The sequence below is a fragment of the Tachypleus tridentatus genome, chromosome 13 (assembly GCF_004210375.1).
Source record: "Tachypleus tridentatus isolate NWPU-2018 chromosome 13, ASM421037v1, whole genome shotgun sequence".
Classification (NCBI taxonomy): domain Eukaryota; kingdom Metazoa; phylum Arthropoda; class Merostomata; order Xiphosura; family Limulidae; genus Tachypleus; species Tachypleus tridentatus.
In genome coordinates, this window is record NC_134837.1 from 4,633,748 (window position 1) to 4,661,039 (window position 27,292).

The 27,292-nt window shown below is 31.4% G+C and overlaps 2 protein-coding genes across 10 annotated transcripts in view; one reads left to right on the top strand and one right to left on the bottom strand.

Annotated features, from left to right (window-relative positions):
* The first annotated feature begins 3,370 nt into the window (after positions 1-3,370).
* Positions 3,371-11,586, top strand: LOC143238978 (PAT complex subunit Asterix-like). The gene is made up of 4 exons (XM_076479666.1): positions 3,371-3,521; positions 6,332-6,440; positions 7,184-7,281; positions 11,170-11,586. The coding sequence occupies exons 1-4, from the start codon at positions 3,469-3,471 to the stop codon at positions 11,240-11,242; spliced, it is 333 nt and encodes a 110-aa protein (XP_076335781.1). The 5' UTR covers positions 3,371-3,468; the 3' UTR covers positions 11,243-11,586.
* A 6,592-nt stretch (positions 11,587-18,178) lies between these two features.
* LOC143237870 (uncharacterized) overlaps positions 18,179-27,292 on the bottom strand; it is a 43,477-nt gene continuing 34,363 nt past the window's right edge. For 8 of the 9 annotated variants that reach the window (XM_076477564.1, XM_076477557.1, XM_076477563.1 and 5 more), the window contains 2 exons: positions 22,819-22,971; positions 18,179-19,604 (listed from right to left, as the gene is read on the bottom strand). In XM_076477564.1, coding sequence (XP_076333679.1) covers positions 19,552-19,604; positions 22,819-22,971 — 206 coding nt within the window. In that variant the 3' untranslated portion in view covers positions 18,179-19,551. Of the gene's footprint in view, positions 19,605-22,789; positions 22,972-27,292 lie in introns of all 9 variants that reach the window. The other variant, XM_076477565.1, reaches the window with a different exon arrangement.

Here is a 27,292-nt window from a genome sequence, read left to right on the forward strand (position 1 = left end):
TTTTATCACTCTCACAGTATGTAATAATTACAGACAGCGGTTTATACTTTCACAGTATGTAATAATTATAGACAGCTGTTTATCACTCTCACAGTATGTAATAATTAGAGACAGCGGTTTATCACTCTTAGAGTATGTAATAATTATAGACAGCGGTTTATCACTCTCACTGTATGTAATAATTATATTACAGCTGTTTATCACTCTCACAGTATGTAATAATTATAGACAGCGGTTTATCATTCTCACAGTATGTAATAATTATAGACAGCGGTTTATCACTCTCACAGTATGTAATAATTATAGACAGCGGTTTATCACTCTCACAGTATGTAATAATTATAGACAGCGGTTTATCATTCTCACAGTATCTAATAATTATAGACAGCATCAAAGCAGAAAGAGCAAACGGCGGACAAAACAAAAGATACAATGAAAATTCGTTGCTTTGTCTTATTCCAGATAAATGATCAACGTGATTCAACAATCCAGTGATGTTTGTTACATGTTAGCAAGAACAAATTAATATATTCTGTGATATATTCGGAAGATTACATCGAAACCGAGCAGGTAGTCCCCCGCTAGTACAGCGGTAAGTATACGGATTTACAACGCTAAAATTAGGGGGTCGATTCTCCTCAGTAGACTCAGCAGATCGCTTGATGTGGCTTTGCTGTAAGAAAACACACACACAAAACAGGTAAAAAGTACTACTGTATAAGTTGAATAAACAAACACATTATGCAGATACAATAATAAGCCAAGAACTGAAAAATGCAGACCCAAGTTATTTTGAAACATGTATATTTCCCCCAAAATAAATGACTTTACTGTGCTCATATAAAAGAAAACATTGCCATCTCTTGGGCAATATCAGAACCATTATCTTATGACTTTTTAATAACTGATGATTGAATTTGTTTTCATTTTATTTGCATATAGACGTCCCTAAATCTAAAGTGAAACACTAGACGATTAAATTTCGTTTTCTTTCCGATAGTCCCTGGTTACATTTAGGGCACGATTATCTTTAAATTTGAAGAACTCTTTTAACCTGGACTGTGTTTTAAAATATGTTTTAACTTAGTTTCTTCATATATCTATTTAACCGTTTTCTTCTTAATCATGTGTGGCATAATGCCTGAGTACAGCATGACAAAGAAACAGTTTTCTTCGAAAGATATAACATAACTTCAATTTGGATATTTAGGTGTGCTTTTCGTTGTTGTTGTTTTTGTTTTGGTATGAATTATTCTATTTGGAAACAATAACGGAAGAAGTTTATAGTGAGTAACTGCTTAACGTTCTCAACTTTTGCTTCAAAAATACTTTGGTTTCCTGATATTTTATAGCAGTTTTAACAGGTGTTTCTTTAAAAAAATGAGGAAAGGAAACTTTCGAAATGTGAATGAAGTTTAATGGAATAATTTTACGACACACTTTAATGATAAGTGTACCCAATGTTTCAAATCATCTAAGAATGAGAGGTTGTCCGTAACATTCAGTATGAACTCTTGATTTACAATCTAGCCAGATTGTAAGATTTTCTTATTCATAAATTTGTGACTAAGGGAAATTCAATAAATGTTTATGACATTACAGGCGCTAGACAACAGATATCTCATCTCATTAAAACTCTTGAACTTTAAATTTGTACAACCAGAATGTTATCGTTATGTATTTGTAACACTGATTGTATTCTTTGATACTGTAAGGTTAAAGTTATATTTTATTTCACTGCAGCTTTATATATACACACTGTTGGCCAAAATCTTAAGACCAATGAACATAAAGAAAAAATATGCATTTTGCGCTGTTAGACTCAACCACTTATTTGAGAAGAGCTTCGAAAAATGAAAATGAGAAAAGGGAAAATAAAAATAAAAAACTTTTTTAACATTCAATAGGAAAAATGTGAACACTATGAAATTAGCCTAAATTCTAGCTGGTCAAAAGTTTAAGACCATATCAAAAAGAAGACTTTATCAGGGTAGGAAGTGCCTAACAAGAGGTCTCAGTAGTGACTTGCACAGCAGTCACTGCGAATAACTGCAAACATTCGTTTTGGCATGGTCGATATAAGCGTTTGCAGAAGGCTGGCTGGAATGTTATTCCAAGTGGTGAAGATGCCTTCACGAAGATCATGCACTGTTTGGAATTGTCATCCATTTCTATAGACTTCCCTTGCCATCCACCTGCAAACATTTTCAATTGGGATAAGTTCGGGCAAACACGCTGAATGGTCCAAAAGAATCACGTTATTCGCCATGAAAAAGTCCTTTGTCCTGCAAGCATTGTGGATTGCATAGTGGTCCTGCTGAATGATCCAGTCATTTCTACACAAGCGAGGGCCTTCTGTCAATAAGGATGCTCTCTCCAACATGCCAATGTAGCCAGCTGCTGTTTGACGCGCCTGTATAACCTGAAGCTTCATTGTTCCATGGAAGGAGAAAGCACCCCAGATCATGATGGAACATCCTCTACTGTGTCGTGTAGAAAATGTCTCCAGTGGGATATCCTTATCGTGCCAGTAACGTTGGAAGCCATCTGGGCCATCCATGTTAATTTTTTTCTCATCAGAGAACAAAACCATCGTCCACTTTTCTACGTCCCATGTTTGGTGCTTCTCAGCTGACGTAGAACTGTTTCGTGGTGTGGAAAGAGGCGTGGCCTTTGAAGACGTTTACGGTTTTTAAAACCTTTCTCTCGTAGATGCCGTCTTATTGTTCTTAAGCTGCATTCTGTGTCCGTAAGGTCCTTAATCTGGTTAGATGATTGGCTGGTGTCTTGCCGGACAATCCTCCTGCTCAACGCCGGCGAAATTTTCTTGTGTCGAACACTTAAAATTCTCCTTCCTTATCCCTAAGGAGTTTTTAAGAAACTTGCAACAGCAGTTTTATTACGCCCAATCTCCCCAGCGATGGGACGTTGAGAGAGACCTTGCTTTTGCAGCCCGACAATTCTGCCACGTTCAAACTCTGTGAACTTTTTAGCCTTTGCCATGTTTTTACTCAATGTAACACAGGAGATGTCAATGGGAGATGTTGACAACGCTAATGCTTGAACACAAATGACTACATTTCCTTACGTGCTTACCGATTAACGCTTCGTTTCAGTATCGTCTTAAACTTTTGACCAGCTAGTATTTAGGCTAATTTCATAGTATTCACATTTTCCCTATTTGATACTAAAAAAGTTTTTTTTTCCATTTATTTTATTTTCATCTTTCAAAACTCTACTCAAATAAATGGTTGAGTCTAACAATGCAAAATGCATATTTCGTCTTTATGTTCATTGATCTTAAGATTTTGGCCAGCAGTGTATATATATAACTATTAAGAGAAAACAATAAAGTCGTTTGGGTATTTTATAAATAAATGTGGTCACAATCGAGAGGGCAACACTCATTGTTTCTGAATTCTAGTTGGATAACAATTTAGGTGTAAAATAGTTTTATTTATTGTTATTATGTCTGTTCCAATTAACCCTTCCGATCCAAAACGGCCAGAAAAAATTCAGAGGTAATGTAAGATAAAATTATCTACCTGTTATTAAAGATACTCACGAGTCAGATACAAAATAAACTTATGGTAACCGAACACAGCTTTACAAATGAGGCCTAACTAGTGACTAGTAAGGAGATATAATACCATTTTTCACTATTCCTGTAAATAGGGCAGAAAATTCCACATATATTTGTTTTCTCATTGGCACCAACACGTTGCATACAAAATTAAGAAACTTTTGTATCACCAGCAGACTTAACAATTCTTATCAACCTTACGATAATCTATTTTGTGTTTCTATATATTGTCATCTATCACCCAGAATTAGCTGGTTTAGTTACTTTAGGTTGTGTACGGTAACTAGAAACTGTGACAGCGCAAATGCACTATTTTGATTTTGAACTTTTGTTCAAGAAAGGGAATAAAAAATAAAAAGACCTAAATATGGCCATCTACATCTTATTGTATACTTTTGGTTTGCATCATCCAGAGTTACTTGCCTCAATTACTTAATTTTTTATATAATTGTAAACTATTCAGTGGTGTTTGTGAACTGTTTAGTGTTGGAATTTTTATTTAAGAAAGGATCCATGAGTCCCAGCTGTGGAATTTTTGAGCAATTTTATATTGGAAACATTATTCTTGTGTCAGATTTATTAGTCATGGGTAGAACACATAAAACTGGCTTCATGGGCTACTTTATCAGGTGTTCTGATAAAAGCCACAGCAACTGACATGGTCTTTCTATCGATAATTCTGAAAAATCTTTCAGATTTTCCCTGAGGAAGAAAGGTGAACCTTGGATTATAAAGTTTCTATTTTTTACCTTCAGTACTGACAGGTCATGTTTACTTTAACCAACAAACTGTTGGGAGAATCAGTTAAATGACTTCAAAATCAGCACCAGTCTCTTTCAGTATTCTGTAAGATTGTTTAATTTTGTAAACAGCTCTTAAGTACATAACCATGTGATGTTGATCAATGTAATAATAACTCAAATTTCTTCAAGATATCTTTCTTTTTTAACATGAATAGCTAAATTATCCACTTCGTGAAATATTATTAATGTTATTTAACCCTGTTTTTATTGATGGTTAATTACTTGAAATGAATTTTAAGTTACAGAGTAACTTGTGTGAAAAAATATGTATTGTTTATAAATAGTAATCAAAAAATTTGAAACGATAAGAAAACACATACACACTCGAATATAAGAAATTAAGTGTTTCTATAATCCTTAAAATGCTGATGAAACACAAACCACGATACAAAACTAAACATATAAAATGGTAAATGGAAACATTTTTCATTTTTCTGTAACTTATATTGACGTTTACGATAATATGAAAGTATTAATATAATAACTAAAGTGAACTGATGTTACACACTGTGCATAAGACACACGTCTTGCACTGTGCAATTTATTGTCTGAAAGACTAAGCAGTTTCTATTTCTGGCCCAAACCAGATCACCTTTTGGATACGTGTTTATATAGAGTAGGTTTAGGCAATTTCTTTAGTCCATTTTATGTAAAAAGTTATTTAGGTTTTATTATAATGAGACTAGAAGCTAAAACTAGGCTTGTCAATAACATTTCTCCTTGTATCAGTTGTGTTTTATCTTGTATTCTCCAAGTATTTTAGTAGCCATATTTGTACAGTTCTTGTATTGAGTAAAATTTATCATTTTAACAAGAAATCATGTGTAAAACAACAATTTAATAGGAAAGTTTTTCAAGTATTTTAGACAGACTTCTGATATTTCTTTCTACGTAGAAAAAAAAGAAAAAAGGAATATTTCTTCTTAAATGATACAGGTTTTATTATAACTAACTAGTCAGGAAACTTTTAAAACTATCAAAGTTTTTGTATTTACTCAACTATGTTATTGCACATGAAGAACAGTAACAAAAGAAATGAAACAGAATAACTACATGTTACAGGTTCACATAAACCATGTAATAGTTTCATACAAACCATCTTGCAGGTTCACTTGAGACAAGTAAACTTGGAAAGAGAAAGAAAAAAAATGTCTGTAAATGAAAGAATACATTTGAAACCTTGAAGACTTTAAAATGAGAAAACATACTGTTATATATAGAGGTTTGCTACGAGTCAAGTAACTGTGACTAAAAACTGAAGATATAAACAGCAGTGCCAAAACACCACAGATGTCACAAGATATAATAACTGTTTTAATTATATAGAGTAAGCAATAAGTTAAAACCTAATACAGAAATAAACAAATAGGGAGTGGAAATCAGACACTTGAAGTTGGTGATTCAGTATTCGTGTAAGGACAGCCATGAAGGGCCAAGAGGTCCCTTGTTGTCCCTTTGTTTACATGCTAAAAGTCACTATTCTTAATGAACTGATTCTTAAGTTTCATATAATTTGTTAGTGATATTTATAGGTGCTGTGGAACTATTTTATAAGTTTAAAATACTCTGTAGTTGTAAGATATGTTAAGTCACAATAAAAGGATGAATATTGGAGTAATAGTTTGTATGAGGTATTTTAACAGTAATTGTTTCTCGGAGCTCCGTATGATATCAAAACTTATAAACATAAGTATACATCTGTATCAAATATTTTTAGATTAATTATATCGATCTTATTAAATTTTCACTTCAATAAAGACAGGATTTGTAAGATACAACAGTGTTTAGTATGCTGCTTGCATGATACCTAAAAACATTTAAAACAATTTTTAAATCATCGTAGGTTTAAAGCTTAACATATCTTCACAGAAAGACAGCTGTGGTGATGTGAGATGAAAAAAGAAAGGTTTTGATGTACACTGATTTTTAAATAACCTTACTTTAGGTACAAAGCCCCTGCCTCTGGGACTCCAGGAGCACCAGGAGATGATCCAACACCAGACTACATGAACGTACTTAGTATGGTTTTCAGCATGTGTGGCCTGATGATGAAAGTGGGTCTGATATACCTTAATACATTTTTTTCCCATCAATTTATCTTGTTGCAGGGTATTTATTAATGTAGTATGTATAAAAAAATATTTTCAGTAGATATATACATGGTAGAGATGAAAACCACAAAGTAGGCTAAACTCAGATTAGGTTTACAATGTGTAAGTGAATTTCTCATGTTCTGTAACATGGGAATGTTATTTAGAATATTATATATAGCTTTTAAATACAATTCAGTAATATAATCTTACATGTAGAGTTATGAAAACTAATAATATTTCTTTTGGATTTGATAAACTATAAAGTGACCATTAAAATTACACCATAAGGTACATTTACATTTTTATACCGTTAATGTGATGAGTAGCATTTATTATTGTCCTCATGTCTTGTTCATTTATGTTTCATTTATTGAAACAATACATAAGTATAGTCTTAACATTTGCAATGCATACTTACAACAAGAATGTATCTTTAATTGTAAAATATTGTTTGAACTGGTGCTAGTCATACAGAAGGAGAACAAATTGATATAAAAAGTTCATTGTGCAGTTTTTAAAGACATTTATCAATCAAACTATATGTGTGTGTTAATATGCATAGGCTTTCACTTACATGGTATGTTAAACAAGAGATAATAAAGTCAGTCCATACTTGATAAGCTGTAAAGAGAATTGTAAGTTGATTTATGTTACCCTTGCAATAGTTTACTTGTAGGAATACTTACATTTGTTTTTATTCACAGCTCAAGTGGTGTGCATGGGTTGCATTATACTGTTCCAGTATTAGCTTTGCTAACACACGCATCAATGATGATACCAAGCAGATACTAAGTAGTTTCATGTGAGTACATGTTTATTGTTTTATGTACAATATGTGTATGTCTTGAAGAATTGGAGTTCTATAGTAATATAAAAAGGATGTTGTTATATTTCCCCCAATTGTTTTAAAATAAATATTGTTATTAACATTGTATTCATATATAGTCATATAGTCACTTCTCAATGTATCTTTATGTGGATGAGGAGTGTTTAAAGAAAGTGGGATCTTACTGTTAGTGATATTAGATTATGAACTATTAATGTACACCATATCTTACTGTTAGTGATATTAGATTATGAACTATTAATGTACACCATATCTTACTGTTAGTGATATTAGATTATGAACTATTAATGTACACCATATCTTACTGTTAGTGATATTAGATTATGAACTATTAATGTACACCATATCTTACTGTTAGTGATATTAGATTATGAACTATTAATGTACACCATATCTTCCTGTTAGTGATATTAGATTATGAACTATTAATATACACCATATCTTACTGTTAGTAATATTAGATTATGAACTATTAATATACACCATATCTTACTGTTAGTGATATTAGATTATGAACTACTAATATACACCATATCTTACTGTCAGTAATATTAGATTATGAACTATTAATGTACACCATATCTTACTGTTAGTGATATTAGATTATGAACTATTAATATACACCATATCTTACTGTTAGTGATATTAGATTATGAATTATTAATATACACCATATCTTACTGTTAGTGATATTAGATTATGAACTATTAATGTACACCGTATCTTACTGTTAGTAATATTAGATTATGAACTATTAATATACACCATATCTTACTGTTAGTGATATTAGATTATGAACTATTAATATACACCATATCTTACTGTTAGTGATATTAGATTATGAACTATTAATATACACCATATCTTACTGTTAGTGATATTAGATTATGAACTATTAATGTACACCATATCTTCCTGTTAGTGATATTAGATTATGAACTATTAATATACACCATATCTTACTGTTAGTAATATTAGATTATGAACTATTAATATACACCATATCTTACTGTTAGTGATATTAGATTATGAACTATTAATATACACTATATCTTACTGTCAGTAATATTAGATTATGAACTATTAATGTACACCATATCTTACTGTTAGTTATATTAGATTATGAACTATTAATGTACACCATATCTTACTGTTAGTGATATTAGATTATGAACTATTAATATACACCATATCTTACTGTTAGTGATATTAGATTATGAACTATTAATATACACCATATCTTACTGTCAGTAATATTAGATTATGAACTATTAATGTACACCATATCTTACTGTTAGTAATATTAGATTATGAACTATTAATATACACCATATCTTACTGTTAGTGATATTAGATTATGAACTATTAATGTACACCATATCTTCCTGTTAGTAATATTAGATTATGAACTATTAATGTACACCAGATCTTCCTGTTAGTGATATTAGATTATGAACTATTAATATACACCATATCTTACTGTTAGTGATATTAGATTATGAACTATTAATATACACCATATCTTACTGTTAGTAATATTAGATTATAAACTATTAATGTACACCATATCTTACTCTTAGTGATATTAGATTATAAACTACTAATATACACCATATCTTACTGTTAGTGATATTAGATTATGAATTATTAATATACACCATATCTTACTGTTAGTGATATTAGATTATGAACTATTAATGTACACCGTATCTTACTGTTAGTAATATTAGATTATGAACTATTAATATACACCATATCTTACTGTTAGTGATATTAGATTATGAACTATTAATATACACCATATCTTACTGTTAGTGATATTAGATTATGAACTATTAATATACACCATATCTTACTGTTAGTGATATTAGATTATGAACTATTAATGTACACCATATCTTCCTGTTAGTGATATTAGATTATGAACTATTAATATACACCATATCTTACTGTTAGTAATATTAGATTATGAACTATTAATATACACCATATCTTACTGTTAGTGATATTAGATTATGAACTATTAATATACACTATATCTTACTGTCAGTAATATTAGATTATGAACTATTAATGTACACCATATCTTACTGTTAGTTATATTAGATTATGAACTATTAATGTACACCATATCTTACTGTTAGTGATATTAGATTATGAACTATTAATATACACCATATCTTACTGTTAGTGATATTAGATTATGAACTATTAATATACACCATATCTTACTGTCAGTAATATTAGATTATGAACTATTAATGTACACCATATCTTACTGTTAGTAATATTAGATTATGAACTATTAATATACACCATATCTTACTGTTAGTGATATTAGATTATGAACTATTAATGTACACCATATCTTCCTGTTAGTAATATTAGATTATGAACTATTAATGTACACCAGATCTTCCTGTTAGTGATATTAGATTATGAACTATTAATATACACCATATCTTACTGTTAGTGATATTAGATTATGAACTATTAATATACACCATATCTTACTGTTAGTAATATTAGATTATGAACTATTAATATACACCATATCTTACTGTTAGTAATATTAGATTATAAACTATTAATGTACACCATATCTTACTCTTAGTGATATTAGATTATAAACTACTAATATACACCATATCTTACTGTTAGTAATATTAGATTATAAACTACTAATATACACCATATCTTACTGTTAGTAATATTAGATTATAAACTATTAATGTACACCATATCTTACTGTTAGTAATATTAGATTATGAACTATTAATATACACCATATCTTACTGTTAGTAATATTAGATTATGAACTATTAATATACACCATATCTTACTGTTAGTGATATTAGATTATGAACTATTAATGTACACCATATCTTACTGTTAGTAATATTAGATTATGAACTATTAATATACACCAGTTGCCAGAGGAGTAACCAGACATTGTTTCTCAGCACATCCAGTGTATATAATGCATTTCTCTTTGAACTAATTGTATTAGTAGAGTAAAATGTTAATAAATCTGTTTATTAACCTGCTTTAAAACCCTGAAGAGAATTAAAACTAGAGAAGTTACATGATGGTGTACTTGAACTCCAGGGTTGTTGTTTCTAACATTTCATCTTCAGTCAGGAATACCTAAATGTGTTTGGAACATGTTCAGGAATACCTAAATGTGTTTGGAACATGTTTGAGGGCTCTAATAGTACATTCTCAATAATGGTTAGCACTTGGATAGAGTAAAAGAAACCTAACAGAAATGCACATGTCTGTCTGAACAAAAACTGAAATAATAAATAAAGAAAACACATTAGGTAGGAGATATTTTTATAAAATAAACAGTTGTTATCAGAAGCACCTACTTTATCTGAAAGTTAGGTTTTTAAATGTTACTTTCAGTGTAGAAAGGTTTCCTTGTTAATTTGTTATCTGTTTATAAACATTACTATCAACATGGTAAAATGGAATAGAATTTAACTACTGTATTTCTAAACCTTGTGTACAATTGATGGTGTATTAATTTTCCAGCTGATGTATTAAAAATCACAGTATCTCTTGAATGTGAAGTACACTTAACCAATAAGAGAAATAGGAATGTGGTGTTTCAAGAGAAAGAACTGAAGTCATAACACTGTAAGATGTGCCTGGTTTGGTATATGTAATTTTACACACCTGATCTTGAATACCATAATAGTTATGGTATCTGTTTCTTACAAACATTTCCAGATCTGACTGTAAGAACCAGTTAACAATAACCAAACATGTCTATTAGTCATATTTCAGGTATCCAGTCATAAGTTTTGTTTAAAAGTCATATTTTTATTGTTTTTGTAGGCTATCGGTCTCAGCAGTAGTAATGTCTTATCTTCAAAATCCTCAACCAATGACGTTACCTTGGTCATCCTAACATCTAATAACTTACGTGAAACCAATATTTCAGTGATACTTTAGTAGTGAACTCTGATTAGAGCTACTCATACCACAACATCTATATCTGTTGTTTTTAAAATCTGTTGTGATGTTAGTCCTGAAAAAAAAATTAAATGTGTAACTTTGAATTGTATATCAACTACTCTTAATGTAAGATAAATAAAGCCTGTATAAATAATATGGATGATAAATAGACTGAGTTCATGAAATAAAAGGAAAGTTTGAGGGTTATATTATGAACAAGATATATCATTGTGTTGATGAAACAATTATTTAGCTAAAGTGAAAACATGACTAATAAAAAGTTTTATTTCAATATCTATATTAGTTGTCTTTTTGTTTTGAGTGCTGAACACCTTGAAATGATCGTTGATAATTGTATATTACTTTCACAGAGTAACATGTTTTTAGTACTTATTTTTGTAGGTAAAAAAATGTCTTCTATTATTTACAATTTTTCTCTTAGTTAGATTTGTAGAATATCTTGTAAATAATCTCTAGGATATGACATTAGTTAGGGAGGATTAACCGTGTAACATCGACTGATTCAGATCTTCAGATGTGTGACTTGTAAATAATCTCCAGGATATGACATTTGTTAGGGAGGATTAACCGTGTAACATCGACTGATTCAGATCTACATATGTATGACTTGTAAATAATCTCCAGGATATGACATTAGTTAGGGAGGATTAACCATGTAACATCGACTGATTCAGATCTACAGATGTATGACTTGTAAATAATCTCCAGGATATGACATTAGTTAGGGAGGATTAACCGTGTAACATCGACTGATTCAGATCTACAGATGTATGACTTGTAAATAATCTCCAGGATATGACATTAGTTAGGGAGGATTAACTGTGTAACATCGACTGTTAGATTTGTAGAATATCTTGTAAGTAATCTCCAGGATATGACATTAGTTAGGGAGGATTAACTGTGTAACATCGACTGTTAGATTTGTAGAATATCTTGTAAATAATCTCCAGGATATGACATTAGTTAGAAAGGATTATCCATGTAACATCGACTGATTCAGATCTACAGATGTATGACTAACGTTTAATCATTTGTGTTTTGTACTAACTTGTCTTCCTTCACTAATAACTTTTCATGGTATTTGATTCCAATCAACATGTATGTAACCAGTTGACTGTTGATCACAAGTTCTTAATACCGTGTAAAGTATAAAGCTGACAAGAAAGTTGTACAGTGTTTTTACCACCAACTATAAAATCAGGGGTTCAATTCCCCTTGATGGACTCAGCAGATAGCCCAGTGTGGCTTTACTGTAAGAAAAACATACATACACTTTTTACCACAGCTGTTTGAACATTAATGGTAATGTAACAGTACTAGAATACAGATTATATTGGAAGTTTTTAAATCTTTATAAGAAAGCTTTACTAACAAAATAATTAAATATAGTGAAAGGTATAACCGTTGGATTTTTATCTCATTATAATATGTTTATTGAGCAAAATTTTTAACCCTGTTAGATCCACCTTTATGTGACAAAAAGGTATACATAAAGAGTAAATCCACCCATGTTGAGGGTGTTTTTAAAACATTCCTCACCACCTACCCACATCGTGATATTACATTACAGTTTGTATCTTTAAAAACTTATGAAAAGTTAGAGCTGTGTACTTTGAATCATTTAATACAATGAATGCGTATGACTACAGAAACCACTTTCCCAGTAAAGAATATAATATATATACATATTTTGTTAGAAAATGTTCACATTTTACAATGATGTGTGAACACTACGATTAGTAACACACGCTACGTTTGTGTTAGTAAACTAAAATTGTGTGTTTGTGATGAAAAGGTTATGGTATAGAATAGAAATATCTCACTCCTGGACTTTTCAGAACTTTAGTATCAGCTGCATGATGTGAGACATTGTCGTGACATGTCTTAAACTCTGAAATTTGGGAAGACATCTTTATTTTTAGTTTTATTTTGACTATCAAATATTGAGGTTATATATATAATGTACAGAAATCCATATCAAGAGGTTGTTTATCTCAAAAAGACATTCTTTTCTGCTATCAAAACGTTCTTGTGTTTTCCATATGTGATTGTTGTGTGGGTAACTCACCTCTTCTCCCACAGGGTCAGTAACCTGTTCAGTTGTGACTAGGTCAACTAAATGTCATTATTGGTTATCTTAAGTAGTTGTTGTGGACATTACATCTGGTGCTGTGTCCCTGTAACTGGTGCACTCCTTAACCTACCTCCACCTTTCGGACTCCATGTTAGGTGGGGACAATGAACTCTTACAAATTTCTCAGATGAAGTTTCGAACAACAAAAATAAATAACCCTGAGCAGATGATAACCCATTATCATACATAAATCCTCTACAGTTGTTTCAGTTTTTACGGTCTATATAAACAAAATCAAATTCCTAGGAAATAAATAAAACAAAGTCTGTCCTATTCCTTATGTGTTGTGTTTTAGAGTTTTCCCGAAAGTTGCTAGACCATCTGTGATGGCCGTTAGAGAGACAAGCAATTGGCTGATTGTGAGTCAGATGACTTAACAACCAGACCAGCTAAGTTTTAAAAGGACAGGTATTGATGACTACAAGGAAACCAGTTGTTAAACGTTTCACTGTAACACAAGATAAGTAATCAGTACTATAAAGAAACATGTAACAAAGTAAAGTAATACTGTCATCACTAAAAGCCTGCTTGAAGGACAGCGAAGTTCAGTGATTTTTTAACAGTTACATGTATATATATGGAGGTTGAAGGAAGTATATACCTGAAATAGAAGCTTACCTATTATTTATTATAATGGTGAGGACATGATTGATTTAACAGGGTGTAATCAAACACGTTCTGATTTCTTTTTTAATAGCAAGAATATTAGTTCAACAATAAGGTACATGTTCTATATAACTGGAGATAAAAACTTGATTTGTGGACAAATTCAGAAATACAACTATTGTGAAAACATAATGTAACTGTCTGATGGCTAAATACGTAACGTGAAAATTATCTGAAAACCAAAAAAAAAAAATTCTAAATTTATATTCAAAATAATCTCAGTTTAGAGAAGACTGGATTCCCTGTCCATGAAATAATATAAAAGTAAGCAATTATCAGAATTATACATGTTTGTTGGAGTTTCGCACAAAGCTACACAAGGACTACCTGCGCTAGCCGTCCTTAATTTAACGGTGTAAGACTAGAGGGAAGGCAGCTATTCATTACCACCCACCGCTAACTGGTGAGCTACTATTTTTACCAACGAATAATGGGATTGATCTACCATTATGACGCCCCTACGGCTGAAAAGACGAATATGGTTTGGGGAGATACACATTCGAATCCACGACCCTTAGATTTAGAGTTAAGCGCTCTAACTATCTGACCATGCCGAGCCTAATTACACAGCTGAGAAACTAAGTTATACAGTTAAATAGTAATATTTTACAAATAACTGTAAAATTACTAATTTGTTATATAATCATGATAAACTGCTATGTTTCAACAAACATTTATTTTTTATGAGAACACACAACTCCTAAACTCGTTCTTTAGCTGTCGTCAACATCGAATTCCACCTTTAATATGCTCTGTTTCAACTGGAATGAAAATATTTATTTAAATCAATCTTTAAAAAATCGATATGCTGTTTTTGTTTTAGTTCCAAAGTTGAATGCATTCTGTCCAGCACGTAGAGCCAAACCTCGGACTAAGATTAAACCTTAAAAAAAGCATTCTCATTTTAAATACTGTAGTAATATATTCGAACACTAGATGGCAAAACACAATAATGTACAAAAATATAACCTTCAATTTTGCAACTACGTTATTAATTGTCTTGACAGTGACGAATGACGGACAAGTTATCTTGCACAACATGGTATATTTGATAATAATAATAACAATAGAAGTCACAAGCATATCTTGAAAGTTTAAGCACTGCTTATATGATCACGTCTTTGGAATAAATTTTATCACGCCATATTCTCCAAGATGGACGAATATGTTCTGTAGTTCTAGACGGATTACTCGACTCTTTCAGAAGTCGTAGAAGTGATTATGAAAGTAAACTGATGAAACTTCAATTTTACCTTGGTGAAATACCACTATTTAGTGCAATGCACATGGTTGTATAATATCAAAGATGTATAGATTTCAATATGGAATATAATTATTTAATTTGTATATCGAATTACATTCAACAACTGGGTGATGAGCCTGGGGTCAAGGCGCTCGCCTCGTATTCCGTGGGTGTGGGTTTGAGCCCCACCACTAAACTTTCCCGTGTAAGATGAGAATGGCAACTGGATAAACTAAAATTATGGAATATTCTTCTGGAAACTTTCATCCTAACCTTTAAAGAAAACACACTAATCAGTATCGTAAAGAGAACACTGACACAAACCAGTTTGTTATGGGAAACACACATAGTTAACCAGTGGTGATACGAAATATCACCATTTGGTGAAACACGTGATCCGTAGCCTGAATAGTTCAATCTGTGCCATTTAGACAAGGTGCAAGTGACTGAGTGTAGCAATTATCAACTCGTAAGGTCAACTTAAAAGTAAAGAAGAATAGATTTCCATGGGAATCTAGAGTTTCTCACATATGATTTAAGGAAATTCCACATGAATGTATTTTCTATCTCCTTACGAATATCTTGTCCTCATGGATGTTGATTTGATTTCTTTCGCAAAGTGGTGACAGTGAATCATATAACTGGAACACAAAGAAAACTAGTAGCATTGTAAGAACCATCAAGGTGCCAACAAGTTAGGTACAGAACCTGCGGACTACGTCCATGAATGTAGAAGAACCACTAGTTGTTGTTTTATCATAATGTGTTAAAGACTCATAAAAGTATGTTGTTGTCACCCTAGTGTAAAAGAATTGGTGCACGAAACATTACACTGTCTGGTAAACCATTTTTTGTCTGAGTACTTACTTTGTTCAAAAGTTATTCCATAATTTCAAACATTCAACTTCCAGTTAAAATTATTGTTGCCTCGATAACAATGGCAAAAGTGGCGCCAGTCAACCCTGTAGAAGTGTCTCAGCCACAGTATTACATCTGAATATCAATACACGGCTTCCAGAATGATTGAAAGTTTTAGCTGAGCGGTGTGTTAACAGTTTGAATTCAACACAAAGACATGAACTTAGTGAATTGTTCAAGGACTATGCTAATGGGTTAATAATACCAGGTACTTCAGTTTTGACAACATTCTCAACATGCAGAGAAAACAAATGACGTCTAGGCTTTGTGAAATACCGAGAGGATGTTGAAGGAAGAAATAGTAGAACCATTGAAGAGTCGTTCATCATGAAGGTGAGGAACACATCACTATATAGATTCAGAAGGCATCATGTAGACGAGATACATCACTATATAAATTCAAAATGCATCATGAAGATGAAGAACACATCACTATATAGATTCAGAAGACATCATGAAGGTGAGGAACACATCACTATATAGATTCAAAAGGCATTATGAAGGTGAGGAACACATCACCATATAGATTCAGAAGACATCATGTAGATGAGGGACACATCACTACATAAATTCAGAAAGCATCATAAACGTGAGGGACACATCACTGTACAGATTCAGAATAAACACCTCTTAATTATGTAATGTTGATCTTTGGATGGAACACGTGGACGACACTTTGTGCTCTCACCTGTTAGAAGACTTCATATGAAGTCACGAGACGTGCAATGTTTCACGAGACCACTTTCTCGATTTATAACTTGGTGGGCAGAGCTCAGATATTACGTTGTATACAACAAGGAAATAAACAAAGAATCGTGGTACACCATACTCTTATGTTTTCTAATGTACTTAACTATAAATAAAGGCCCGGCATGGCCAAGCGCGTAAGGCGGGCGACTTGTAATCCGAGGGTCGCGGGTTCGCGCCCGCATCGCGCCAAACATTCTCGCCCTCCCAGCCGTGGGGGCGTTATAATGTGACGGTCAATCCCACTTTTCGTTGGTAAAAGAGTAGCCCAAGAGTTGGCGGTGGGTGGTGATGACTAGCTGCCTTCCCTCTAGTCTTACCCTGCTAAATTAGGGACGGCTAGCACAGATAGCTCTCGAGTAGCTTTGTGCGAAATTCCAAAACAAACAAACTATAAGTAATATCCGTACCACAACTGGATGCATCTTTAAGGTCTGAGTCTATGGATATTTTAGTTCTTCTCAACAGCAATGAATTATTTAAGACTTCAAACTAACTTCTGGTAGTTCTGATGTATACCGTTCACTGCGATGTATATCATTGTGGCTATCGTGTGATTTGCTTGTTTTCCATTCCAAATGATTTCAATATAACATATTCTACCCTTTGCAGTGTTTTGTAGTATTCTGGTGTGTCATAACTATACAAAACACAGTGTAAACAAATCTTTAGGTTTTATATATATATATATATATATCAGGACAGGTTTACGTATGTTATGCACACAAACTAACACTCGTAACACTCCACAAGAACATTGTTCTTGTTGTTTTGAATTCAGCACAAAGCTACACAATGGACTATCTCTATTCTGCCCACTACGGGTATCGAAATCCAGTTTTTTGTGTTATAAGTCCGCAGACATACCTGTGTGTCTTACAAGAACATAGAGTGACGCTTGTAGAGATAATCATATTCGTAAATTGATGAATATCTGACAAACAAAATTAATTCATTTGTAACTTGTTACTTATCATAGAAACCTTTTATTGAAGTTTGGTTAGTTCTCATAAATATGTATATCTATTAGAACAATGTAAACTGACATCTACCATAACAAAGTCATGAACCGAAATGCTGATTCGTTTAACCTTTTGATTGGAAATCTCTTACGATAAAGATTTCTATCTTGCTGCAGTGGACAAAACAACAACAAACTACCCAGGTGTTTTATTTCGGTGAAAAACTACATAAATAATTATAATTCACAAACAGAAAATAAAGAACCGTTTTAAATAAAATGGAGATATTGAATATTTATCATAGTCCTAGTTACCCAAACGTGATATCGGTTGTCGATCAACGTATTTAATTTAGGGCAAACTCTGTCAAATAATTGACCTGTTTATGTCGTGCTATGCTTAACGTGCAAAATTAACAGACAGTAAAAACATTAACCTCTTATATAGATTCAAAATTAGGAATAAAATTTGTTTATTTTTCTTGTTTGTCACTTTCTTCAACAGTAATGGCAATTAATAACCTTCATATTTGAAACATTGGTAATGATTTTTCAATGCTCGTAAGAAATAAACTACAAATAAACAAAACCTTTAAGTTTCTACAAGTTACGAGCTGTTAGATAAAAAATCTGAAAAATCGAAGTGTAAACTTAATTTAATAAACTGTTTTGTGATCATGTACACGAAAACGTGTGTTGTTTTTTGTTTAAAATTATTTTATTGTAGAAAAACTTGACAATTGAAAACATGAACAATAATAAAATAATATATTTTTATAAAACGTGACAAGAAAATGCGCTTATTAATAGGGTTGGCACAAACATCGGACGTATATTTTGTCATGGATATCTAATTAAATTCTTTTTACTACCATAAAATATAACATATTTATTGACCACAATAACAAAGTCTAAGAATTAAACTGAACATTTTCAGAATGCTATTGAGTTTAACTTTGGGAGTATTGAAAATCGAACGATATTTTAATAGTTTCATTTACATAATACGTTTTTTAGAGACACAATTTTGGTGTAAATTGTGCAGCAAAATTTAAGATTTTCTTAATTAAACTATTCTCAAGCTAATGTATGACGTTTAACTAAAATGAAGAAATACATAATAAACTACATATTATTATTTCTTACGAGGAAGAGTAGCATTTGTTTAACAAGCAGAGGCAGTTCAGTGAGCATCGCGAGATCAGTCTAGACCCAGTGTTACTTTCTGTTGCCTTCTTTCTTTGATGGCAACAGAACACTGGTTGCTAATGTGAAATGTTTCCCAGTAATGTAGTTTTTATACTTGTATTAATTAAACAAAAGATGACGCAGCAGAAGGAGGTGATGACGTGAATGACGGATCTTCGACGACTTCTTCATAAGGGGGTGGATCGTCACAGGCAGGATTACTGGGTTCTGTTGACATGTGATTGATGGTTGACATTGGGGTGTCGGGCACTGAATCACATTGACTGGCTCTGCTGTTCTGTGTTGTCATAAAAGGTCGCCACAGTCTGAAATATCGACTCCAACAGGGAACCAACAAAAAGGCACAGGTGAGGATGGCAAGAATCATGGCAAAACTATTACAATAAATCCGCTAATGGGGAAACTAGCGTCGAGGTCTAAAATATAATAATAGTAATCAGTCATTAAATACAGAAACACTCACTCATAGAATCCTAGTATCTATAGAATGACACGTTTAATTGTGAAATACTAAACTGGTTTAGCTACATTTTCGGTTACACCTGTTATTAAACTATAAGAAGTCTTAATTCATGTCCATACACTAGATGTGAAACAACAAACAACATACAGCAAGGAAATAACATAACTAGACACGTGTCAAGCCTATTTCTTCTGTTAGCTTCAACCTCGTCCTATACTCAACTTCTGTATTACACACCAAGGATTCTGGTTATAAAGTGCATCATGCCAACACTTTAAAAATCAGTTAATCCTGCACGTATTCATAAGCTGGTTTAAATAAAACTTATAAAAGATCGTTCCACGAACCGAACGTTTGTTGAAATCAGTTAATCCTGCACGTACTCATAAGCTGGTTTAAATAAAACTTATATAAGATCGTTCCACGAACCGAACGTTTGTTCATTTGACTATACAAATCACAATATCACAACTTTCAGCCTCGCTTTAATTTAATACTATGTATTATGTCATCATACCAGAGATGGAGTTACTTATCTGACTTTGTTACCATAGAATACATATTATACTATGTCACAATACCCTACAATTACTTACTTATCTTCGTCTGTTACCATATAATACAGATTATATAATGTCACCATACCCTACCAACAGTTATTTATCTTACTTTGTTGCTATAGAATAGAGATTATATTATGTCATAAAACTCTAGCACAGTGCTTCCCAACCAGGGGTGCTCGCACCCCTTGGGGGTGTGAGATAACATTTCAGTTTTTGTTGTTTATATTAAGGGTCCTGTCCTATATATTCAAAAATTACGTTCGATATTTATTTCTCATTTTTCTTGTTACAGACGTAGCTTTTTACCTTGTTACGATAAACTATCTTTTCTACCGTCACCGACGCAGACCGAAATCTTAATGTACAACTGCAAACAAACAACACACCAAACATAAACGTGACCTAAATACTCGTCACAACTAATTAGGTTACGTTCGTGAACACCGTCTTAAAATGTCCATTATTTATTTATGTATTCACGTGATCGTGACTCAAAAAACTTCCACAAGTATCCAGATTAATCGATGACGTCATGTGGCGTATATTCGAGAATGTTCTAGAAAGTGACGCTATGGTAGTTAGTGCTTTGCTGATTCTGTGTTCGTGCAAAAAAACTTCATTATATCAAAGAAAAGAAAATGGAATGATGATTGTGTGAAGCTTGGTTTCACTTGCATTAGAAATGGCAACAATTGTTCTGGGAAAAGAAGCCTCAAATAAGCTAAATTAGTGTCATTATCAAATAATGTTATTCAAAACCGAATTAGTGATTTAAGTTCGGACATTTTGGACCAAGTTATCACAGATATCAGGGCTAGTCCCTTGAAAATCTCTCTCCAATTGGACAAAACAACTGATGTTGCAAATTGAAGTTAAATCATCACACTGGTGACATATGTCCATGATGATGCCATAATGGAAGATTTCCTGTTCTGTGAAGATCTGAAAACAACCACAAAATGGAAAGATGTCTTCCAGTGTATGAAGGACTTCTTTGTGAAATATAATTTAGATATCCAAATTATTGGTTCTGTGTGTACCGACGGTGCCCCTGCTATGCTGGGAAATAAATCAGGATTTGTTGCACTGATGAAACAAGAGATTCCGCACTCGCAAGGTACTCACTGTTTTCTTCATCGACATGATTTGGCATTAAAACCATTGCCTTCAAAGTTGAAAAAAGTCCTTGACACTTCTGTGAACACCATCAACTGGATTAGGGGACACGCTCTGAACCACCGCCTCTTCAAGTCGCTTTGTGAAAATTTTGTAAGTGATCATTCAGTTTTGCTTTTCCACACAGAAGTCCGCTGGCTGTCACATGGCTCTTTAACACGCTTCTTTGAACTGCGAGAAGTCAAAACTTTTTGAAGGAACGTGGCTATGATCTGCCCGGAGAAACAGAATCACAAGAATTCAACCAAAAGCCTATTTGAGCGACATCTTCCCTCGTATGAATGACCTGAGTGTATCTCTTCAATGGAAAAACATAAACATATTGAAATGCTGTGAAAAGTTAAATGATTTCAAAGAAAAGTTACATCTTTGGTGTCGACAAGTTAAAAGAGGGAATATTTCAAGTTTTCCATCACTTGAAGAAATGGTAAGTGAGAATGAGTCCATGTGTGTGTGAAGAAATTGTGGATCATTTGGAATCAAAGTCATTTGAACTGGAAACTTCTGAAGAATGGATTGTGAATCCATACTCCTTCAATTTGTATAATATGTCAGATGATGAAGAACTGAAGGAAGATCTTATTGAACTGCGCACAAATCGAGTTCTTGAAATGCAGTTTGAAAGCAAAACTTTGGAACAATATTGATGTTCGGCAATGGACATGTTTCCAAGACTTTGTGAAAAAGCACTAAATGTGCTCATCCATTCGTGACGACATACTTATGTGAGTTTGGATTCAGTGCCCTTTTGTCAATCAAGACAAAATCTAGAAATCACTTGGGTGCACAGGCAGACGTGCGGATTACTATCAGAACAAAGTGCCATGCTTTGAAACACTCGTAAGAAATGAACAGGAACAAAAGAGTCATTAAATTTAAATTGGCTTATGAATATTTCAAATTCAAAGAAATTTCATTTCATGCATGGATGAAAATTTATTTTTTTGTAGGCCATGTTGGGTTTATGCAACTTTTAGTTTGTTGTAATATTTCTTCTTTTCTAAATGTTTCGTTTTTGTTTACATATCATTAAAAACTAATTATAAAAATTTGTTTTGGCCATCTTCACCTTTATTCTTAAATAAATAATTTTTGTGAAGGGTGCGAGAACATATTAAATTTTTTAGGGGTGCGGGGCATAAAAAAGGTTGGGAACCACTGTTCTAACAGTATATACTTACCTTGCTTTGTTACCATATAATATAGTTTATATTATGTTAAAATACCCTAAGGTAGTTACTTATCTTACTTTGTTACCATATAATATAGTTTATATTATGTTAAAATACCCTACGGTAGTTACTTATCTTACTTTGTTACCATATAATATAGTTTATATTATGTTAAAATACCCTACGGTAGTTACTTATCTTACTTTGAAACATAGAATATAACCTACCATTCCTAAAACAATTCTTTGTTACTGACCTAAAGGTTCGTCAAAGCACTTTGAGTGACCACTTTTTGATTCGTCGCTTCTGTCACCACAGTTGTTGCGTCCGTCACAAACCAAAAAATCTGATATACAAGCACTGTTGTTACACTCGAATCTGTTCTTCCCAAAACAATTCCCATTCTCACCTATAAACACAATTCAAACAAATCGATACCGATATCCTATTTTCCTTTGAAAAACACTTTTTTGCTAAGTGATGTATGTTATACAAATAGTTTATTTTTATTTGGTATAGATTATATCACACCTTAAACAACGTTCTTTGCTGAATGATGTATGTGATACAAATAGTTTATTTTTATTTGGTATAGATTATATCACACCTTAAACAACGTTCTTTGCTGAATGATGTATGTGATACAAATAGTTTATTTTTATTTGGTATAGATTATATCACACCTTAAACAACGTTCTTTGCTGAATGATGTATGTTATACAAATAGTTTATTTTTATTTGGTATATATTATATCACACCTTAAACAACGTTCTTTGCTGAATGATGTATGCGATACAAATAGTTTATTTTTATTTGGTATAAATTATATCACACCTTAAACAACGTTCTTTGCTGAATGATGTATGTGATACAAATAGTTTATTTTTATTTGGTATATATTATATCACACCTTAAACAACGTTCTTTGCTGAATGATGTATGTTATACAAATAGTTTATTTTCATTTGGTATATATTATATCACACCGTAAACAACGTTCTTTGCTGAATGATGTATGTGATACAAATAGTTTATTTTTATTTGGTATAGATTATATCACACCTTAAACAACGTTCTTTGCTGAATGATGTATGTGATACAAATAGTTTATTTTTATTTGGTATATATTATATCACACCTTAAACAACGTTCTTTGCTAAATGATGTATGTTATACAAATAGTTTATTTTTATTTGGTATATATTATATCACACCTTAAACAACGTTCTTTGCTGAATGATGTATGTGATACAAATAGTTTATTTTTATTTGGTATAGATTATATCACACCTTAAACAACGTTCTTTGCTGAATGATGTATGTGATACAAATAGTTTATTTTTATTTGGTATATATTATATCACACCTTAAACAACGTTCTTTGCTGAATGATGTATGTAATACAAATAGTTTATTTTCATTTGGTATATATTATATCACACCTTAAACAACGTTCTTTGCTGAATGATGTATGTGATACAAATAGTTTATTTTTATTTGGTATAGATTATATCACACCTTAAACAACGTTCTTTGCTAAATGATGTATGTGATACAAATAGTTTATTTTTATTTGGTATAGATTATATCACACCTTAAACAACGTTTTTTGCTGAATGATGTATGTGATACAAATAGTTTATTTTTATTTGGTATATATTATATCACACCTTAAACAACGTTCTTTGCTGAATGATGTATGTGATACAAATAGTTTACTTTTATTTGGTATAGATTATATCACACCTTAAACAACGTTCTTTGCTGAATGATGTATGTGATACAAATAGTTTATTTTTATTTGGTATATATTATATCACACCTTAAACAACGTTCTTTGCTGAATGATGTATGTGATACAAATAGTTTATTTTTATTTGGTATATATTATATCACACCTTAAACAACGTTCTTTGCTGAATGATGTATGTTATACAAATAGTTTATTTTCATTTGGTATATATTATATCACACCGTAAACAACGTTCTTTGCTGAATGATGTATGTGATACAAATAGTTTATTTTTATTTGGTATATATTATATCACACCTTAAACAACGTTCTTTGCTAAATGATGTATGTTATACAAATAGTTTATTTTTATTTGGTATATATTATATCACACCTTAAACAACGTTCTTTGCTAAATGATGTATGTTATACAAATAGTTTATTTTTATTTGGTATATATTATATCACACCTTAAACAACGTTCTTTGCTGAATGATGTATGTGATACAAATAGTTTATTTTTATTTGGTATAGATTATATCACACCTTAAACAACGTTCTTTGCTGAATGATGTATGTGATACAAATAGTTTATTTTATTTGGTATATATTATATCACACCTTAAACAACGTTCTTTGCTGAATGATGTATGTGATACAAATAGTTTATTTTTATTTGGTATAGATTATATCACACCTTAAACAACGTTCTTTGCTGAATGATGTATGTGATACAAATAGTTTATTTTTATTTGGTATATATTATATCACACCTTAAACAACGTTCTTTGCTGAATGATGTATGTGATACAAATAGTTTATTTTTATTTGGTATAGATTATATCACACCTTAAACAACGTTCTTTGCTGAATGATGTATGTGATACAAATAGTTTATTCTTATTTGGTATAGATTATATAATTATGAAATTCTTTGTTGTAATTTTATATACATTATATCATCCCTTTGAGAAGGTTATTTTTTATGTGATGTATGTCATATAAAGTCTGTCTTGTAATCTTTTGTACTTTATGTCATACCTTAAAGAACGTTCTTCAGCAAGTGATGTATGTCATAGATATTGTTTCCTGTAATCCTGTGTACTTTATATCATACCTTAAAGAACCTTCTTTAGCAAGTGATGTATGTCATAGATATTGTTTCCTGTAATCCTGTGTACTTTATATCATACCTTAAAGAACGTTCTTCAGCAAGTGATGTATGTCATAGATATTGTTTCCTGTAGTCCTGTGTACTTTATATCATACCTTAAAGAACGTTCTTCAGCAAGTGATGTATGTCATAGATATTGTTTCCTGTAGTCCTGTGTACTTTATATCATACCTTAAAGAACCTTCTTCAGCAGAGTGATGTATGTCATAGACATTGTTTCCTGTAATCCTGTGTACTTTATATCATACCTTAAAGAACGTTCTTCAGCAAGTGATGTATGTCATAGATATTGTTTCCTGTGATCCTGTCTTAAACATTATATATTTATGTCATACCTTAAAGAACGTTCTTCAGCATTAAAGTGATGTATGTCATACATATTGTTTCTTGTAATGTGGTATACATTATATCATATCTTAAACATTATATATACATTATATCATATCTTAAACATTATATATACATTATATCATATCTTAAACATTATATATACATTATATGATTCATTATGTAATTAATTTATATTAATATTATTTTTGTTTTATTCTGATCTATTAGCTGTTCAGAGATATTCTGGTTGATATGCTGTAGAAGAAGAAAGTATTTCTATGACCTGTTTCATGTATTATTTGTATATTGGGCTTTTGATGTGTATATTACTTGAACTTTTGATTGTATATTGAACTTTTGATGTGTATATTACTTGAACTTTTGATTGTATATTGAACTTTTGATGTGTATATTACTTGAACTTTTGATGTGTATATTACTTGAACTTTTGATGTGTATATTACTTGAACTTTTGATGTGTACATTACTTGAACTTTTGATGTTACTTGAACTTTTGATGTGTACATTACTTGAACTTTTGATGTGTACATTACTTGAACTTTTGATGTGTACATTACTTGAACTTTTGATGTGTACATTACTTGAACTTTTGATGTGTATATTACTTGAACTTTTGATGTGTATATTCTTTCTTATTATCACAATAAAGACGGAAGTTGAAACAATAAATATATTGACGAAAGAAGTATTAGAGAAATATTGGTATGACTTTTAAGTCTGTGTAGCGTGACACACAATTATACATATAAAATGAAATCAAATATAGGGCCTGTAACTTCGAATTCAACATTAATGGATATTTTTTCTGATTCATAAGCATTTATCACACACTCTAAACTATGTAATGGTGAAGTGACAACACTTAAGGGATTAGGAGACTAAAACTTGAATAATAAAAACGTGGATTGTTTGTTGTTTTGAACAGTTTTGTGAAGAGGTTAGAGGTATAATGAAGAAAGTCAAATAAAAGTAATTACAGCTTTGTTACAGCTGTAAAAATGGTGGAAGATATTTAAGTTGAATTTATTGAAAGAAAGTTTTCTTTGGTAAGGTTTACTTGTTAGAAACCACAAAGTTACAATGTGCAAGATATTCAAATTATTGAATGAAAGATTTGTTTGGTAATGTGTAATTTTTATTAATCACAAAGTTAGAATGTAATGAATATTTAAATTGAAGTTATTAAATGAATGTTTTTCTTAAGTCTTAGTTGTTATAAAGCACAAAGTCACAGTGTAGAAGACACTTAAATTGTAGTTATTGAATGAAAGTTTTGTTTGCTGAGGTATAGTTGTTATTACGAACAAGATTAGAATGTACAAGTTATTTCAATTGAAATTATTCAATGTAAATATAGAAGGTAGAAGACACTTGAATTGAAGTTATTGAATGAAAGTTTTGTTTGGTAAAAATTAGTTGTCATTACCACAAAGTTAGAAACTAGAATATATTTAAATTCAAGTTATTAAATG